The following is a 21,234-nucleotide window of genomic DNA, read 5'->3' on the forward strand; positions in this document are numbered from 1 at the left end:
TTCCCCAAAGGTTACTAACAATATTGGCAACATGAACATTTTTATATTATGGGAAAGGTACAGTTCTAAAGCCATATGGAACAATGGAATTTACATATTAAAGAGACAGAAACATATATAAAGGAGAATGAAAGGCTATGTTGAGGGCCATGTAAGATCTAACAGGAGTGTGTGAAACAGCCTTGAAGAAGCCTCCAGCCATTTGTGCGTAAGTCTGCTGTGTCGAGTAACTAAAGTTGGAAAAAGCCATTTGGAATTCCACTGTCAAGTAGGTACTGTGTTAACTTGCTGGGTTTTTAAAAATCTAAAATCTATTTTGGACTGTTGCCTTAAAGTGGGTGTGTAACTGGAAGTCAGGTTAATTAGGATTTTTAGGAGTTGTTATAGTATTAAGTAATTGTAGTCTTATGTATGTGCCTGAAATCTTTTCTTTTCTTAATAAGTGTTTTAATTTAATTTTTGAAAAACTCTAAAGTCTTGGTGGACTCATTACTTCTGAATTCAGTGCACACATCCTCTTGTAATAAATACAAATTCCAAAACCGCTGTGATAGTGTGGCCAAATTTCCCTTGTGGATTTGGTCTGCCAGGCACACATCATCTGCTACGTCATAACATTGGTTAACATTTTTTAGTTAATGGCTCCACTAAAGTAGTATACACAGAAATTAGCCACAAATGTGCAAATTTCAACCTACTGAACCCTATGTGCAACTGAGATTGATACAGCAATATCACTGCACTTAAGTACATCCATACATTATATCCTAGATGAAATTTTATTTTATCACTTTAAGTTTCTCCCAACACAACCACTGCGTAATCCTGTAACCCAGTTGTATGGATGTTGTTACTGGCCTGGAATGCCTACAGTGTCCTTTGTGGAGACGATACATTAACAAGCAGTAGTATTATAGCCAGCAGTAGCACTCAGCCCATATCTCTAAACAGAGTATGTAAAGATTGAGAATGTATTTTAGCTTTTGCTTTGATGCACACAAACCTGTCTCATATTTTCTTTTTCAATTTCTATCTCAGTATGAACAATGGTGTTCTGAGGGGATTGAACGGTTGTTTGACTTCTACCCATTTGCACTTTATTTAGATAGTCTGCAAAATAAAAGGTAATTTATAGTGGAGGACCAGAAAGATTATTTTAACAGATTTATTTGAAACGAGGACCAAACTACAAAAATTACTGAAATGCCAGTCAGTATTTCCATATTTGCCAGACCATAACATGCACAAGGATTTTAAAAAGAAAAACAATGTGTGTAACTGGGATAATCTTAGGGCCATAAGATGCACGGCAATTTTGGATAACATTTTTACAGGAAAAAGTGTGTCTTATCGTCCAGTAAGTGCAGTAATACAAACCATGTTCATGATGTTGGTGGAACACATAATATGAGCTATCAAAATTTCAGATTTTAACAGTGATTAATGTTCCATTTATTAATATTATAAATAATTAGAGACACTACTGTTTGCTCAATGATGCAGTGAATATGCTCTAGGGTTAATTTAAATAATAAATGACAGTATATTGTCATAGCAACAGACTTGGGCCGGGATTTTTGAAGGGGTGGGGCTGAGATTGGAGGCAAGCAGTCACACAATTTTGTGCTGCCGGCTTCCATGTCAGTTCCCCGCCAAAATCCTGACCCCGAGCAATTTTCAATGAGGCGGCTCGCGCTCTGATCAGCTGCCTGCCATTAAGGCTAATTATTGGTAATTACGGGACCTATTAAAGCCTGTTCCCATATTTACTGCCCCTCCAGGACCATGGTCAGGCAGCTGTGGCCTTTTAAAAAATAAAAATAAATTTTCTTTCATTTCTCCCTCTCTCTCCACGTTCACATCAGCAGCTCCCACCTCGGCTGATGTGGCTGCTAATCATTGAGTACTGGATGGGGCTCCCTCCAGTGCCAGCATTGGACGGCAAGCCAGCGTCCTGCCATGAATTGGCCTGGCCCTTTAAAAATCTACGTGGGCTTCTCTGAGACACACCATGTGGGGTTGGGACCCAAAACTGAACCGGCAGCCAGGTTGCTGACTCAGAATTGAAAGTCCGCCCGTGATTTCTGAAGCAGTTATACCATGCTCTCACAAACTGATCAATGTTATTTCATCTAAGAAACAGGACCATATTGGGTCACTTACCTGGTTATGTACGTACTTGGAAGGGTTAGCAAATTTTTCTGATAGATATGAGCTGCCAGCTGGGCCAACTTACTACACCCAATGGAAGAGCCTTCTGCTTGTTGGTTAATGGGGTTTTGGATTTCATCAGTACATATCACTATTGAATAAGGAGCTCTCAGTGAACATTGAAAGAGAAAGTACTTACTAGATAAATTATCATTCCCGAGCTGCCCAGCTAGTAGTGCCTTCAGCTGTTTAATCTCCTCCTGATATTCTCTGAGTAAAGCATCCTTTGGATCTTCATTAATTCTTGGTTTGTTTTTGATGTTCTTTGCCCTGTTGGCATATCGTAAAGTGCTAAGACTTTCATCGTAATTATTGTCTGCAGGAGACAAACATGCCACCATCAGAGTTTTGGTGTTTCCTCCAAGGGAATCCTGTAACATTCGTGTCAGTTTGGAGTCACGGTATGGAATGTGTTTTGATCTTCCATCCACGAGTGCAGAAATTACATTCCCAAGTGCTGACAGTGACAGGTTAATTTTCGTAGCCTCTTTTAGTCGATCTCCAGTTGCTCCAGTTTTTGCCTGTCTCTCACTACCTGCCAAATCCACCAGGTTTAACTTTCCCACACGGATGCGGTCTTTCCCTTTAACATCTGCAAAAAAGATACAGACATTTATGTTTTGCCAATTATTATTTTATCAAGATGTCCACATCGTCATTTCTTAACTGAGGAGGAAGGCAAGTAGCTTCTCTCTTGGTCTCTGCCAATTCTATTAATGAAGTGGATATTGCTGGAAAAGCTAAAATTACTTGTCCATTCCTAATTGGCCTTCAGAGAGTTGTTAGTCAAACATCTTGGTCACTGGAGTCACATATAGGCAGGACAGCGGGTTTCTTTCCCTATAGGACCTTGTGAACCAGTTGGGTTCTTTTGGGCTGGCTTTTTTTTTTCCAGACTTGTGTTTTAAACTGAATTCAAATTCTCAAACTGCCATAGTATAGATGCCAATCTCCAAGGCTGCCCTGGTGTCTCCAGGAATTGAAGATTAGCATCAAGGGTACCACTGCAAGCAACCTAGGAGAAAATACATGGGGACATTAAAATCATGCATTTTGTCATTTAGTCATAAAAATATTGAAAATGAAAAGAAAAAATACTGTTTGACAGGTTGGGGTGGGCGGTTTTGTGATGAAACCTCTTTGAATAAGGCCAACCAGATTTGGCAACCTTATACCATCATGAGATTTGAACTCAGGCTCTCTGGATTACAGGTCTACATTGCAGAGTTCATCAAAGTTGAAGGATTTCAGTGTTGTAAAGCTTGTAATACTTTCCGCTTCAGGTACTAAGTCAATCATTCCCATACAGGTATAGCTTGATTATATGAAGAGTAAGGCTCTGAAGAAGAGTCATATGAACTCAAAACGTTAACTCTGTTTCTCTCCACAGATACTGCCAGACCTGCTGAGTTCTTTCAGCATTTTCTGTTTTTATTTTATATTATTAAGGATCCCTCTCTTCCCAAAATTCTAAAGGGAACTTCATACTGCAACTATGTGATATTTTCCCATTCGCCAAACCAGTCATCCTATGGCCTCTCAATAATATTGCTAATTTGGTTTCACTATTTTAAGGGAATCACTTTGCGTTGTGCAGCTGCTATCCAGCCCTTCACACCTCATTTAGATCCATCTTTTGTTTCTTTACTTGTCCCATTACCACTCCCTTTGGCTTTGCACCCTGAAACCTTCAGTCATTTAGGGCGGGGTTTTTTGGTCCCGCCCGTAAAACGTCCATTGACTTTCGGCTGGATGTGGGACCGGAAAATCCCAGCCTTAATCTCTCCTGCCCCTCCACCCTATCACAGACCTTCTCATATCATCTTCCCACCCTTATGTTTCTAACTTTCCTCAGTTCCGATGAAAGATCACAGACCTAAAACGCTAACTCTGTTTCTCTTTCTGCATTTGCTGCCAGGCCTGCTTCCAGCATTTTCAGATTTCCAGTATCTGCAATATTTTGCTTTTGTAACATTGTGTCAGCATTTACCGTAATGGAAGTGGATAGAATGCCAGATAGCCCAAGGAAACTAGTATTAAGTCAGGAACATGGAGTCAATTAACATAAAAAAAGTAACAATATTGAAGAAAATAATGGCACTAAAGAGTGACAGACTTCCAGGACCAGATGGTTTTCATTCATGGTTTTAAAGGAAGTAGGTAAGAAAATTGCAGATGCCCTAACTATAATATTCCAAAGTTATCTCTGTTCAGGAATTGTTCTCTTAGATTGGAAAATTGCACATGTCACTCCTCTATTTAAAAAAGTTGAGGGGGAAAATAATGGAATTATAGACAAGTTAGCCTATCATCTGCTGTTGGGAAATTTGGGCTTGTCTTATAAGGAGAGATTAAGCAGTTAAGGCCTATACTTGCTAGAGTTTAGAAGGATGAGAGGAGATCTAATTGAGGTATATAAGATGCTAAAGGGGATAGACAAAGTAGACGTGGAGCGGATGTTTCCCCTTCTGGGGCATTCTAGAATGAGAGGCCATAGCTTTAGGCTAAGGGGTGGTAAATTTAAATCAGAGATGAGGAGGAATTACTTTTCTCAAAGGGTCGTGAATCTGTGGAATTCACTACCTCAGAGTGCAGTGGATGCTGGGATGCTGAATAAATTTAAGGAGGAGATAAACAGATTTTTAAATTAGTAACAGGTTGAAAGGTTATGGGGAGAGGGCGGGAAATTGGAGTTGAGGCCGAAATGAGATCAGCCATGATCCTATTGAATGGTGGGGCAGGCTCGAGGGGCTGAATTGCCTACTCCTGCTCCTAGTTCTTATGAAATCACTAGAGTCTCGATTTAAGGATAGAGAGACTGAACACCTTGAAATTCTTCAGCTAATCAGAAAGAGCCAGAGTGGATTTATACAGTATAGGTCATACTTGATGAACCTGAAGAAAGATTTTTGAAGAGGTAGTAAAGTAGTGGACAGGGGAATATCCATGAATGTTATTTATATGGACTTCCAGAAGGCATTTGATAATGTCCCTCATTAGTGACCATTAGGTAAAGTTAAAGCTCATGGAATTAAAGGCAAATTATTGATCTGATTGGGAAATTGAGGGGTAGCAGGATCAAATAGGTTGACCCTGCCCTTTTGCAAGTTGCCCCAGGCCCAGGTAAAGATCCCATACTCACGGTTATAAGCCATGGCCAACGGCAGAACCAGTGAATCTTCAGGGTCAATGGGGGAAGAGCTAGAATCTCGAGGGACAATTGCTGCTTACAGGCAGAGAATTCTTCAGGAAGAGGACTTGTGTTTCCTTAAGTACACCTGAGGAAGGTAACAGGAAACCATCTCATGTATTTTTTTCCCTAATCATATTGCTGCTTGCTCATTGAAATTGAAAATGGGAGGTTCTTATGAGCCACAAAAGAGGAAAGCACAAGACTGCGAGATTTAAAGAAATGAGCAGAGGTCCTGGCCTTAGGCAGATCATTATAGCACATTAGGAAATTAGCCTAGTGACAGCAAACAGAGAATAGGGATACTGGGAGCAACTGTAATTGGCAGGATGTAACCAGTGATGACATGCGAGGATCTGTGTTGGGTCCTCAACTATTCACTGTATGTATTGTCAACTTAGGTGATGGGATAGAAGGCCACATATCCAAGTTTGCCAATGACGTAAAGGTTGCATTGTAAGCGGTGTAAATAGAAGTATAAAATTACAAAAAGATATTAATAGGTTAAGCAAAACTGTGGCAAATGTATTTCAATGTAGGCAAATGTAAGTTCATCCACTTGGACCTAAAAAGGATAAAAAAGGGAAAAGCTTGAAGGTGAAGGTCTAAAGAGACTTTGGATCCATGAACAAAGATCATTAAAAATGTCATGAACAGGTGCAGAAAGTAATCAAAAAGGTTAATGAAATTCTGCCCTTTTTATGTAGAGAACTAAAATACAAAGGGGTAGAAGTTATGCTTCAGCTATACAAAGCCCTGGTTAGATCATACCTGGAGTTACTCTGAGCAGTTCTGGGCACCACATCTTAGGAAGGATATATTGGGCTTGGAGGAAGTGTAGTGTAGATTAATCAAAATGATAACTGGACTTCAAGGGTTAAATTATAATTGGAGGTTATATTAACTAGGGTTGTATTGTTTGAAATTTAGAAGGTTAAGGGGTAATTTCAATGAGGCTTTCAAGATATAAAGTGGAGATAAGGAGAAGATATTTCAGCTGATTGAAGAGTCTGGGATGAAGGGGCATCGTCTAAAAAATAGAGGCAGACCTTTTAGGAGTAAATAGGAAACACTTGTACACATTAAATGTGGTAGAGGTTTGGAACATTTCCATTTCAATTGTTAATTTCAAATTTGAGATTGATAGAATTTTGTTAACCAGAGGTATTGGGGGATATGCGCAAAGGCAGGTCTATGGAATTTGGGCCTCAGATCAGCCATGATTTCATTGAATGGTGGCACTAGCACAAGGTGCTAATTTGTTCACATTCAATTCCTTTAACCCCTTCAGAACTTCATTTCAGCACCAAAGGCAAAAATAAGCAAGAGTTCAACATCATTTTAGTTCATTCCCATAATACTGTGGTGGTAAATGCTATGTTGCACATTTCTCAATTCTATTTCAGAAAGGAATGCGAGACAGTGGAAAGAATAAGAACAGGAGGAACAGCAAGAAACATTGTTGTAAAAAAGGATGACAACAGGTGGGAAAGTGAGAGGCAAAAAACAGAAATATGCTGGAGAAATTATACAAAGATAAACAGTAAAATACAGAGAAAAAGACAGAAGAAAAAATATTTCAGTTACAAGAGAGAAAATGTTATTTGTTTTGATCTACTTTAATTTTGTAAGAAATTCTGACTTATGAATCTTACAAAAATTATATTTCAGAAATAAACAGCTGCAAATAAAATAGTAATCTTCAATCCATCTGTGGTATTTGCTTAACTGACCTATTGAGCACATCTCCAAGTGAATGGTGAATATAGAATGTGAACGTGATGAGTCTTTGTTCATGAGGGTGTATCCCACAGCTCGATTGCCCCAGCCAATATCCATGATTTTCTCACACTCTGAGACACTGTGCACAGTGTGCATGGAGAGTTCCTTCACATAAATGCCCTTCTCTGGATGCTCCTTGAGCTACAATCAGAGGTATGAGAAAAACAAGTTAGAAACTTGGGCATCATCAGCCTCGGACTCAACTATAAAACTCCTTCATTATTTATTGTGTCAAAGAATTAATGATTCTTTTTAGATATAATTCTGCAACAGCGCTATGAACTCCATCTTTTAATTTTCTCCCTTCCTCTCCTGAAGGTGCTAACTATTCTGTGGTATGAAGAAATAAAGAATATGCATTTAAACAGCATTTTAGTCAACTACAGGATATTCCGAAGCACTTCTCAGCAAATAAATTACTTTTGAAGTGTAGTCATTGTCAGCATTCCCTTCTTTCAAGGATGACATCTACTCAGAATTGTGAGTTTCTGCCATGGATCATGTGACTTAAGTGTAGTAATGTGTAGTTGGGAAACGCAGCAACCAATTTATATGCAACAAGATCCCACAAACAGCAAGAAAATAAACAATGACATAATCCATTTTTCTGTTAAGTGATGTTGGCTGAGGGATAATTGTCAGCCATGATAGTGAGAGAACTCCCCAGTTCTTGCACCAACTGAAATTGAAGAACGACACTTCTAACAATGCTGCACTCCTTTGGTACTGCACCAAAATGTTAGTTTAAATTATATGCCTCTGGAGGTTCCATAGGTGCAGACATCCCTCCAGTATTTCACCCTTCTGACCTTTTTTGCATGTGAGACTAGGGTAGCAAGTGTTGGCAGGCTGTTCCACTGTGGGGCCCCTCACCTGCCTTCACCCAAAATGCATGTTTTACTTTCCAACAGGGATCACTGAATAATATTCAACATTCAGAATCCAGGGTCGGAATCTTCCGGTCCTGCCAGCAGTGGAAAACTTGGCAGGTGGGGGAAGTTAATTTGGCGTGAGGCCAAAAATCAGTTTCCCATCGGGGTCTTGCCTGCTGGCTGGAGAGCTAGCAAGAGACACTCATTGCCTTATTTTAGGAAGGCCCACCAAACCACACAACAATCAGGCAGTGGCGAGGCCAGCGGCGGGCCCTCTCCCAGGAGTGGAAGTCTTGCCTACCATGACTTACCAGCAAATCAGAGACAGGCAGCTCTTGTGCTCAGCAGCACCACTGCAGAGGCTGTGGCTGTTGCCAGAAGGACAGGCCCAGGATCACAGGGTGACCCAGGCCACAGGTAAGTAATATGGGGGAGGGGTTTCGTGGGTTGGGGGCTACAGACAGAGGGGAGCATAGGAACCTAGAAGATAGGAGCAGATGTAGGCCACTGGGCCCCACGAGCCTGCCCCATCATTCAGCTAGATCATGGCTGACCTACCACAACATTATTTTCCTGCACTATCCCCATACCCTTGATATATTTAATATCTGAAAACCTATTGGTCTCTCTCTTGAACATACTCAATGACTGACTCTCCACAGCCCTCTAGGGTAGAGAATTCCAAAGATTCACCACTCCCTGAATGAAGAAATTCCTCTTCACCTCAGTCCTAAATGGCCTACCTCTTATTCTGAGACTGTGTCTCCTGGTTCTAGACCCCACCAACCAAGGGAAACATCCTTCTTGCATTCTACCCTGTCAAGTCCTATAAGGATTTTGTATGCTTCAATGAGATCACCTCTCATTCTTCGAAACTCTATAAAATATAGGCCCAGTCTCCTTAATCTCTCCTTACAGGACAATCCCAGCATCTCAGAAATTATCTGGTGAACCTTTGCTGCACTCCCTCTATGGCAAATATCTCCTTCCTTAGGTAAGGAGACCAAAGCTGTACAAAATACTCCAGGTGCAGTATCACCAAGGCTCTATACAACTGCAGCAGACTTTTTTACTCCTGTGCTCAAATCCTCTTGCAATAAAGGCCAACATACCATTTGCCTTCCTCACTGTTTGCTGCATCTGCACATTAGCTCTCAGTGACTTATGAACAAGGACATTAAAGTCCCTTTGGACATCAACACCTCCCAATCTCTCACCATTTAAGAAAAATTCTGCATTTCTGTTTTACTACCAAACTGATTAACTTCACATTTTTCCACATTATGTTCCATCTACCATGTTTTTGCCCATTTATTTAGCCTGTCTAAATCCCCCTGAGGCCTCTTTACACCCTCCTCAACTCACATTCCCACCCAGTTTTGTGTCATCAGCAAACTTGTAAATATTACATTTGGTCCCCAGATACAAATCATTGATATAGATTGTGAATAGTTGGGGCCAAGCGCTGATCCTTGCAGTACACCAATAGTCACAGCCCGCTAATCTGGGAATGACCTGTTTATCCTACTCTCTGTTTCTATCCGTTAACAGTTCTCAATCCATGGCAGTATATTACCCGCCCAATCCCATGTGCTGTAATTTTGCTTACTAGCCTTTTGCGTAGGACTTTATCGAAAGCCTTCTGAAAATCCAAATACACTGGTTCCCCCTCATCTATTCTGCTAGTTACATCCTCAAAAATACTTTAACAGGTTTGTCAAACATGATTTCCCTTTCATAAATCTATGTTGACTCTGCCCAAATCCTACCATTATTTTCTAAGTATCCCGTTATCACATCTTTTACAATAGATTCCAGCATTTTTACTACTTTGATGACAGGCTAACAAGCCTATAGTTTCCCGTTTTCTCTCCCTGCTTTCTTAAATGGTGGGGTTACTATTTGCATGAGTCATTCCAGAATCTACAGAATTTTGGAAGATAACCACCAATGCATCCACTATCTCTACAGCCACCTCTTTCAACACTCTGGGATGAAGATCATCAGGTCCAGGGGATTTATCAATTTTCAGTCCTATTAATTTCTCCAGTTCTACAAATACCAATTTCTTTCAGTTCCTCATTCTTGCTAGTCCATTGGCTCTTTAGTATTTCTGGGAGGTTTTTTGTATCTTCCTCTGTGAAGACAGACACAAGATATTTGTTTAGTTCCTCTGCCATTTCCTTATTGCCCATTATAAATTCTCCTGTCTCTGCCTGTAGTGGGGCCATGTTTGCCTTTGCTAATCTTTTCCTTTTTATATATCCATGGAAACTTTTACAGTCCATTTTTATGTTTCTTGCTAGATTACTTTCATATTCTATTTTCTCTTTATCAGTTCCTTGGTCCTCCTTTGCTGAATTCTAAAATGCTCTCAATCCTCAAGCTTACAACATTTTTTGGCAACTCTATAAGCCTCTTTCTTTGATCTAATTCAATTTTTAACTTCTTTTGTTAGCCATGGTTGTATCACCTTTCCTGCTGGATTTCTATGCCTCACAGGGATGTAAATTTGTTGTAAACCATATATTAATTCTTAAAATGCTAGCCTTTGCCTATTGGCACACCTTTTAATGTAGTTTTCCAATCTACCACAGCCCATCTACCCCATACCTTGTAGTTTCCTTTGTTTAGATTTAAGACCCTAGTTTCAGATTTAACTACATCACTTTCAGAGTTAATTTAAAATTCTATCATATTATGGTCACTCATCCCTAGAGGCTCCTTTATACCGAGGTCAATTAGCCCTTTCTCATTACACAATGCTAGATCTAAAATTGCCATTCTTTGGTTCCTCAACATACTGTTCTAGAAAGCCACCTCATATACATTCTACAGCATTAGTGCTAATTAGGTTTATCCAGTCTGTATCTAGATTGAGGCCCCCATGATTACTGCATTTCCCTTGTTATATGCACCTCTAATTTTCTGATTTATATTGTTCTGTATATTACCTACAAGTAGGGATTTTTTGCTCCAGTTGTATGGGTTATTAGTGAAACCACATCTAATGTACTGTGTGCACTTTTGGACTCATTTAAGAAAGGGCATAATTGCATAAGAAGCAGTTCAGAGAAGGTTTGCTCAACTGATTGCTGGAATGAGGGGCTTATCCATTGCGGAAAGGTTGGACAGGTTGGGTCTGTATCCATTGGAGTTTAGAAGAATGAGAGGTGATCTTATTGAAACATATAAGATCCTGAGGGGACTTGACAGGATGGATGCTGAAAGGATGTTGTCCATTGTGGGAGGGACTAGAACTAGGGGACACAGTTTAATTTTTTCTCTGAGGGTCTTGAGTCTGTGGAACTCTCTTCCCTAGAGAGTGGTGGAGGCACAATCATTAAATATTTTTAAGACTGAATTAGATTGACAAGGGAGTTAAAGGGTATGGGGGTAGGAAGGGAAGTAGAATTGAGACCACAATCAGATCAGCCATGATCTCATGGAATGGCAGAACAGGCTCGAGGAGCCGAATGGCCTTCTCCTGCTCTTAATTAGTTTGTTCGTATGTACCACTACTGTTCGGTGGCCTATAAACAACCCCTACCAATGTTTGCCACCCCTTGCTGTTTCTTAGCTCCACCCAAATTGATTCAACATCTTAATCTTCTGATCTAAGATCCACTCTAACTATTGTGCTGATCTCATCCTTCATTAACAGTGCTACCCCATCTTTTCCTTTTTGCTTATCCTTCCTAAATGTCGAATATCCTTGAACATTCAATTCCCAGCCTTGGTCGCCCTGCAGCCATGTCTCCGTAATAGCAATTAGATCATACCTATTTTACTTCTATTTGTGCTGCCAATTCATCAACCTTGTTGTGAATGCTGTGTGCATTTAGAAAGAGTGTTTACTTATGTATTTTTATTATTTTCACAACCTCTAGCATATCTGCTGGCACATTCTTAAGTTTAAACGCTCTGTTTCTTTCAACCACATTCAGATTATCAATTCCCTCATTGCTATCTTACCTTGTCTTCTCTCTTTGATTTATCATAACTTCCTTCACTTGATTCCTCACCCCCATTATTTAGTTTAAAGCCCTCTATACTGCCCTCTTCAGAATACTGGTCCCAGAATGATTCAGATGACGACCGTCCCAATGGTATGGCTTCCAGTTTCCCCAGTAATGCTGCTAGGGCCCCATGAATTGAAACCGATTTCTCTCAAACCAATCTTTGAGCCACACATTTAACTCTAATCTTATTTACACTACTCCAATTTGCTTGTGGCTCAGGTAATAATCCAGAGATTATTACCTTTGAGGTTCTGAATTTTAATTTAGCCCCTAGCTGCTCATACTCTCTAAGCAGAACCTCTTTCCTAGTCCTACCTATGTTATTGGTACCTACGTGGACGACAACTGGATCCTCTCCCTCCCAATGCAAGTTCCTCTCCAGCCCAGAGCAGATGTCCCAAACCTAGGCACTGGGAAGGCAACACAGCCATCTACACTCTCGCTCTTGGCTGCAGAGAACTGTGTCTACTCCCCTGACTTTACTGTCCCCTACTACCACTACATTCCTATTAACTCCCCTCACCCGCTTGAATGGCTTCCAGTACCATGGTGCCATGGTCAGTTCGCTCATCCAAGCTGCAGTCTCCACTTTTGTCCATACATGTTATAAGAACCTCAAACCTGTTTGACAATTACAAGGGCTGAGGCTCCTCCAGTTATAGCTTCTTAATCCCCCTATCTGCTTCATGTGCAGTCGCACCCTCCTATTCCTGAACATGGACCAAATCAGATGATCCTATCCCAAGGAATGTGACCACCTCCTGGAACAAAGTGTCCAGGTAACTTTCCTCTTCCCTAATATGTCGCAGTGTCTGCAGCATGGCCTCCAGCTCAATGACTCTCAGCCAAAGTTCCTCCAATTGCAGACACTTACTGCATATGTGTTTGTCTTGGATCACACAGGTGTCCACGAGCTCCCACGTTCTGCAGCTGCCACACATCACCTGCCCTGCCATATTTATAGCATTTAACTAATTATTTTACTGATTAAATTTTAATTAGTGTCTCTAGTCTTGTCTGTGCTTATGTTTTTATTATTTTAATAAATGTTCTACTTACTCCGATTGAAATTCCCTAGTTAAGATAAATAGGAAATACTCCCCAGCCAACCTAATAAGCTTTACTACTATTAGTAAACCTTACTATTACTAACGCAACTGTACAATTACTAAAATTATCTGAGTTTTGAAAGATAACTGAGATAAATGCTCACCAACCACCTGTTTTCCTGTGACATGACACTTTGATATTTTTCTCAGAACGTAGTCAGTCCACCTGCAGCATTGGCAGGGGGGTGGCTCTCAGTGGGCTCCTACCTTGTTCCTGAAGTCCAGTCCCTCAATCAGGCACCATCCCCAAAAGTGACAAGCTTTTTGACAGGCCTGCCTACAGCTGGGAGCTAATATCAGCAGCGGCAGGATAAGACCCTTAAGTGGTCATTAATTGACCACTTTATGGCCTCAATTGGCAGCGTGGTGGGATGGTCAACCATGGGCCTTCCCATCCAGGGAGGCAGCGGGGTTCTGATATGCCACTATCCCACCTAGGTAAATGCCATTCCCGCCTCCAAGCTTGCCACCAGCGAGAGAACAAGATTCTGGCCGTAGAGCCGAGAAAAAAAATACTGACAAAAAAACTAAAATAAAAGTTTATAAAATTGAAATATTAGTGAGAATTCTTGTGAGTGGCATCAAATGAAAATAATAAGGGAAATCCTCACTGAATGGCAGAGATGAAAAGTCTGGGAACTTTGGAAATCTGAGGAAAAATGCTGAAAATTAAGTCTGGGTGGTCAGCGCCTGAAAAAGATAAACATTTGGGGGCAACTGAATATTGAAGGATCTCACCTCAAATGCTAACTATCCTTTGAATTACAGTGCATTTCACAAACATTCTGTTTTTATCTCAATAAATGTTTCAGAATTAAAGGGGCCCCTGAAAACAGGTTTGCAGATCATGGTACATAATTAACCTATTCATTGCATTAAACTGGCGTCGTCTGTTGATTTTCATGGTTGCTGCATGTAGCCAGCATTACACATGCTGTTCATTGGTCGCAAGGAACAGCAAGGGATCCCGAGATTGCAAGTGGCAATCTCCATCTTTTAAAGAGGAGGTCATTGTGGCTAGAAAAAGTGATAGGAGTAATTTGAAAACTGAATCGGTGCTGTGATATTTTGAGGAATAGCTGAACATGTGAGAGAGCTGCACCAAGTTTCTGAAAATACACTGGAAATAGCAAAATGTGGAGGGAAGGACAGCCATTGTATATCTCCAGGGATGGTGGCAGAAGGCCCTCCACAATAGTGGGAAGAAATAGTGGTGGAGGTCAGTGGAGTGTTGATCCAAGAGCACGGATGCACAGCTGGAAGAAGTTTAACAATCTGACATGAGTTGTCAAGGTGAGTGAGTTCAGCCTTCAAATGATATATCTTACCAACTGGACTAGTAGCCTCATCCATTGCTCAATTCACTGCACTTCCATCACCCATCTACCAACAATCTCTATCAATTAATACCCAACCCTTCAATTCATATGCTATACCTCACCCTCACACAATAAGCACTGTTGAAAGCCTCACATCCACAACTCACATACACTGGCAAATATGCAATCACGAATGCCACATCATCCAAACATATTGCAGAACACTCAATTATACACTTCCCTCTTTCTTTCAGGGGAAGATGGCATAGTGGTATTGTCACTGGACTAGTATTCCAGAGATCCAGGGTAATGCTCCAGGTTCGAATCCCGCCATGGCAGATGATGGAATTTGAATTCAATAAAAAAAAAATCTGGACTTTAAAAGTCTAATAATGACCATGAAACCATTGTAGATTGTTGTAAAAACCCATCTGGTTCACTAATGTCCTTTAGGGAAAGAAATCTGCTGTCTTTACCTGGTCTGGCCTACATGTGACTCCAGACCCAGAGCAATGTGGTTGACTCTTAAATGCCCTCTGAACAAGGGCAATTAGGGATGGGCAAGAAATGCTGGCCTAGCCAGCGACACCCACATCCAATGAATAAAAAGAACATAAAAGGAGGCAGCAGAAAATAACTGGCAGGGGATCAGCTTGCCTGCATATTTTAACCTCCATTGAGTGCTGGCATCTTGAAAGGAGCATTGCTGAGTGGCCACTGGCGGCTCTGGAGGGAATCGATGATGAGCATATCTGCATACCCAATCATCCATCTGTCTTCCCTCTTCTCCCTCATCTTACAAGTTTCTTCTTGCTCACAAGCTGCAGATAGTGTAAGCACTCACTTTCTACTTTCTCCTCTTCCCTCACCAAAAACCAATCCTGGTCACTTTTCCATTTAAGATATCAAAGAACTGGAACCTTCTCAGTCAGAGGAGGAAGTGGAAGAAGACAGCGAAGATGGAATGGTCTGCATGTGTTTCTCATTGTATAGAGACCCCATGAGGTCAAATGGCATCAGGTCAAGCATGGGCAAGGAAACTTCCTGCTGATTACCACGTACCACACCCTAGCCCCCCTTAGCTGATGAATCAGTACTGTTCCATGTTGAACATCACTTGGAGGAAGCACTGAGGGTGGCAAAGACGTGGAATGTACTCTGGATGGGGTCTTCAACGTTTATCATCAAGAGTGGCTCGGTAGCACTACTACAGACCAAGCTGGCCAAGTTCTAACGGACATTGCTGCTAGACTGGGTCTGCGGCAGGTCATGGGGGAATCAACAAGAGGGAAAAACATACTTGACCTCATCCTCACCAACCTGCCTGCCGCAGATGCATCTGTTCATGGCAGTATCAGCTGGAGTGACCACCGCACAGTCCTTGTGGAGATGAAGTCCCGTCTTCACATTAAGGGTACCCTCCACGTATGGCACTACCACCGTGCTATATGGGTTAGATTTCCAAAAGATCAAACAACTCAAGCCTGGGCAACCATGAGGCGCTATGAGCCAACAGCAGAAGTGTACTCAACCACAATGTGTAATCTCATTACCCAGCATATCCCCCACACTACCATTACCATCAAGCCAGGGGATCAACTCTGTTTCAAGGAAGAGTGCAGGAGGGCATGCCAGGAGCAGCAACAGGCATACCTAAAAATGAGGTGCCAACCTGGTGAAGTTGCAACACAAGACTATTTTTGTGACAAACAGCATAAGCAGCTTGCAATAGACAGAGCTAAGCAATCCCACAAGCAATGGATCAGAACTAAGCTCTGCAGTCCTGCCACATCCAGTCATGAATGGGGTGAACAATTAAACAACTCGCTGGAGGAGGAAGTTCCACAACTGTACCTCATCCTCAATGATGGGAGAGCCCAGCACATCAGTGCAAAAGATAAGGCTGAAGCATTTGCAACAATCTTCAGCAAGAAGTGCTGAGTGGATGATCCATCTTGACCTCCTCCAGAGGTCCCCAGCACAACAAATAACAGTTTTCATCCAATTTGATTCATTCCACATGATATCAAGAAATGGGTGAAGGCACTGGGTACTGCAAAAAGCTACGGGCCCTGACAATATTGCAGTAACTGTACTGAAGACTTGTGCTCCAGGACTTGCCGCGCCCCTAGCCAAGCTGTTCCACTACAACACCGGCATCTACCCAGCAATGTGGAAAATTGCCCTGGTATATCTTGTACACAAAAAGCAGGACAAATCCCAACCGGCCAATTACTGTCCCAACAATCTACCCTCGAACGTCAATAAAGCGATGGAAGGGGTCACCAACTGTGCTATCAAGTGGCACTTGCTTAGCAATATCCTACTCGTTGACGCTCAGTTTGGGTTCTGCCAGGGCCACTCAGCTCCTGACATCATTACAGCCTTGGTTCAAACATGGACAAAAGAGCTGAACTCCAGAGGTAAGGTGAGAGTGACTGCCCTTGACATCAAGGCAGCATTTGACTGAGTATGGCATCAGGGAGCCCTAGCAAAATTGGAGTCAATGGGAATCAGCGGGAAAACTCTCGGCTGGTTGGAGTCATACCAATACAAAGAAAGATGGTTGTGGTTGTTGGAGGTTAACCAGCTCAATTCCAGGACATCACTACAGGAGCTCCTCAGGGTAGTGTCCTAGGCCCAACCATCTTCAGCTGCTTCATCAAGACCTTCCATCATAAGTGGGGATGTTCACTGATGATTGCACAATGTTCAGCACCATTCACGACTCCTCAGATACTGAGGCAGTCCATGTCCAAATGCAGCAACACCTGGACAATATCCAGGCTTGAGCTGACAGGTGGCAAGTAACATTTGCGCCACACAAGTATCAGGCAATGACCATCACCAAAAAGAGAGAATCTAACCATCGCCCTTTGACATTCAATGGCATTACCATCACTGAATCTCCCACTATCAACATCCTAGGGGGTTACCATTGGCCAGAAACTGACTTGGACTAGCTATATAAATAATGTGGCTACAAGAGCAGGTCAGGGGCTAGGAATCCTGAGGCGAGTAACCCACCTTCTGACTCACCAAAGCCTGTCCATCATCTACAAAGCACAAGGAGTGTGATGGAATACTCTCCACTTGCCTGGATGAGTGCAGCTCCAACAACACTCAAGAAGCTTGACACCATCTAGGACAAAGCAGCTCGCTTGATTGGCACCTCATCCACAAACACTCAATCCCTCCACCACTGACGCACAGTGGCCGCAATGTGTACCATCTATAAGATGCACTGCAGGAACTTACCAAGGCTCCTTAGACAGCACCTTCCAAATCCACCACCATCTAAAAGGACAAGGGCAGCAGACACATGGGACCACTTGGAAGTTCCCCTCCAAGCCACTCATCGTCCTGATTTGGAACTATATCGCTGTTCCTTCAATGTTGCTGGGTCAAACTCCTTCCTCCCTAATAGCACTGTGGGTGTACCTGCACACATGGACTACAGCAGTTCATGAAGGTAGCTAACTACCACCTTCTCAAGGGCAATTAGGGATAGGTAATAAATTCTGGCCTAGCCAGCAATGCCCACATCCCATGAATGAATAAAAAAGAGAACCGTATACAGCAGTGCACAGCAAACTCTCAGATGTTGCTCATGTATCCAGCAGCAGCCTAAACAGAACCAGATGCATAAAGGTTAAGAGCACAGACAGCTTGATTGCCACAGGCAATGTTGTCTCTTGTCTGCTTTGAGGCTGCAGATGTTACTGCAGCAGCACAGATTTCATTCATGACCTCTTTTGTGAAGCAAATATGTCTCATGCATTGGTCCTTGCTGAACTTGAGGTAAGAGAGTTACTCCCCCGAAGACCCTTGGCCTCCTGCTGAGTACCTTTATCCCCCTCACCTCTTCATCACCTTCCTCCAGCAGCTTATCTTGCTCTGTTTGTCCTTTCTTCATTGTCCTAATCATGTTTATACCTGGAGGAAGCCCTACCAGGTCACTCATATCTGGAAACAACTTTATTTTAAATGACAGAAAAAGTACTTAAGCAATAGCTGATCCACTTCCCCCAAAGTAATCATCCTTTCGCACGTATAAGAAAGCTCAAAGCCCTGTACAATTGTACCAACAGCCAGAAGAAATAATCCAGCAACTAATCTGGACTTCCCATTCCTTTTAAATAGTCACAGTGGAGATCCTGCATGCCAATTAATATTATGTTCAGCTGTGCGAGGTTGAAACAGTGTGTTGGCTGGATTGAGGCGTTGAAAATGGCAGTGATGACTTCTAATTAGCATTGTATACTAATTTGTATCATCATACCCTGCTGCCAGCAGTCATCAAGTATGCAAGCCACTTTACCAAGATGACATCTTGCACACTAAGTTGTGTGCGCCTGAATCTTATGTGGCTGTGTAGCACCTAAAAACCCTAAGTGCACAACCCAATTTAGCCTCTATAAGTTTTACAGTGTTATGACAAGAGTTATTTGCTTGTTGTATTTTATATGCCTAATTGCTGCTTCTTGTAGGGTGGGGGAAGGCACGTGTGGAGCAGAAGCATCATCATAGAGCAATTGCACTGAATGGTCAGTTTCTGTGCGGTAATTTCCATTAAAATCCAAATATAACATGTACACTATTCTAGTGTGAAGGAGATGTCAGCTGTGGCTCAGTTCATAGCACCCTTGCCTTTGAATCAGAGGGTTGTGGGTTCATGTCCCACTCCCGGAAACCAAGAACTGTGATTGTACTCAAAAGAGTTGCAATCTGTGACTGTTGATAACTCGAAAGAGTATTCTAGTGTGAAGATCATTTGAAATTAAATTGGCATTTGCATTCTTTCCTGGAAGTTTAAAAGAGTTAATTACAGCCATTCTCCTTTGGCGTCACAGCAACATTTGCTGAACTCTACTTGCACTTTCCTAAGCAATTATTGCATTCCCATTGTTTGCCTTAGAAACTAATTATACCTGTGCTGATTTGGCAAGCACAGAACCTAATTAAGGTGGAAACTGCACACCACTTCTCCTGAGCACAAGCACACCTTAGAATACAGGATGCTCAGTAAACATCACACTTAAGACATAACAAAATCAGGGTTAATAAATAATAAGTAAGTTGAATTCATGTTACTGCTTTGTTCTCTGCTATTCAAGCATTAGCTCGAAGCTCTCTAGTTGTATATTTTACATTAATATTCTAGATTGACAGTTCTGGACCTCTAGAACTGACACTATAAATTTTAACATTTTGGAAAATGTTTTCCAGCTTGAATGTCAATGACATTTTAAAAAAACCTTTTAATATGCAGAATACTAAATGGACATGACATGGTTTAATCAAGGGTTTCATGTACATCAATTTCATGCTGTGATCAAATTATAGGATACACAGATACAGAATAGCCCAAGTCACTAGGACAGGGTCAATGGATAATCAGTTTGGGTGACCCACTGATAGAGGTGTAACAGAGCTGCTGCCCCACATTGTTGGTACAATCTTGGAGGTACTCCAAGGTACTCTGGAGGGGGATCCTTAGATTCTCATCAGGTTGAAGGAGAGAAAGAAAGAAATTCTAAGGTCTCACAGGGATCTGAAGGACAGTATATTTATAATTTGGAACCATATATAGGTTCACAAAGGCAGCATCACCAGGTGTCCTGAGAAGGTCCCCTGAAATACCCTCCAAATGCTGAAAGGATGCAATTTGATGGGCAGAAGCCTCAATCCCGTCAGCATTTTCAGGGTACACCACATGGAGTGGAAAGTTAGTGGCTCTGACTGGCACCCCAAATTCCTACCTTCACTGCCAAAACCATACCTGAATTTCATGCCCCCCTGGCGTACTGCAGGAAGAAATGAGAGAGGCACATAGGGTAAGATGATACCAAAAGAGAAGACAGCTAACTAGGATGCACCCTCGTTCAATAAGGTAGCAATACAGGAACTCTGTGTCATGTTTCAACCAAATCATCAAACATCTTCTCAATCACAAAATTCAAATAAAGAAGACATATTCTGAACACTGGATTTCATTCATGCTATGTACATTAATATTTACAGTAATTCCTTTTTACATGTGCATTTAATATTTACAACTAAACCCTTCCTTCCATTACTGTGTTTCTTCTGAGTGCTCTCTCTATGTGCTGTTCTAAAGCCTGCAAAGTGGTGTGCTAAGTTACTTTAGATCAAGATGACCCTCTTCTCAGGGCTTCAAGGTCACAGGCTGTGTCACCACTGCAGGTTTGTAGGCAGCTGGTATCCTGTCATTTATTGATTGGGTATCTGATAAGGGCTAATTTTGAGTTTTGTTTATTCATTCGCAATATGGATGCCACTGGCAATGCCAGCATTTATTGCCCACCGCTTCCTGACCTTGAGAAGGTGATGCTGAGTCATCATTTTAAACCGCTGCAGTTTGTGTGGTGTAGGTACTCCCACAGTGCTGTTAGGGGGGGGGAGGAGTTCCAGGATTTTTATCCAGCAATTATGAAAGAACTATATTTCCAAGTCAGGATGGTGTGTGACTTGGAGGGGAATTTGGAAGTGGTGGGTTCTTTTGCCTTTTCCTTCTTGTAGAGATCGCAGGATTCAAAAGTGGTGTCAAAGAACCCCTGGTGAGTTGCTGCAGTGCATCTAGTAGATACTACATATTGCAGCCATGGTGCGTCGGTGGTGGAGGGGGTAACATAGTACATAAGGTGCAGATCAAGCAGGTTGCTTTGTCCTGGATGGTGCCAAACTTCTTTTTGGAGCTCCACTCAT

At 41.9% G+C, this 21,234-nt stretch overlaps 1 protein-coding gene across 1 annotated transcript in view; it reads right to left on the bottom strand.

Moving 5' to 3' along the window:
- The window catches only part of kif17 (kinesin family member 17), a 102,865-nt gene that overhangs the window by 25,371 nt on the left and 56,260 nt on the right, over positions 1–21,234 (bottom strand). Inside the window, exons 4-6 of the mRNA XM_078558273.1 lie at positions 7,135–7,324; positions 2,351–2,803; positions 1,004–1,110 (exon numbers count right to left, since the gene is read on the bottom strand). Coding sequence (XP_078414399.1) covers positions 1,004–1,110; positions 2,351–2,803; positions 7,135–7,324 — 750 coding nt within the window. The remainder of the gene's footprint in view (positions 1–1,003; positions 1,111–2,350; positions 2,804–7,134; positions 7,325–21,234) is intronic.

This window comes from Cetorhinus maximus, chromosome 15, assembly GCF_964194155.1.
Source record: "Cetorhinus maximus chromosome 15, sCetMax3.hap1.1, whole genome shotgun sequence".
Classification (NCBI taxonomy): Eukaryota; Metazoa; Chordata; class Chondrichthyes; order Lamniformes; family Cetorhinidae; genus Cetorhinus; species Cetorhinus maximus.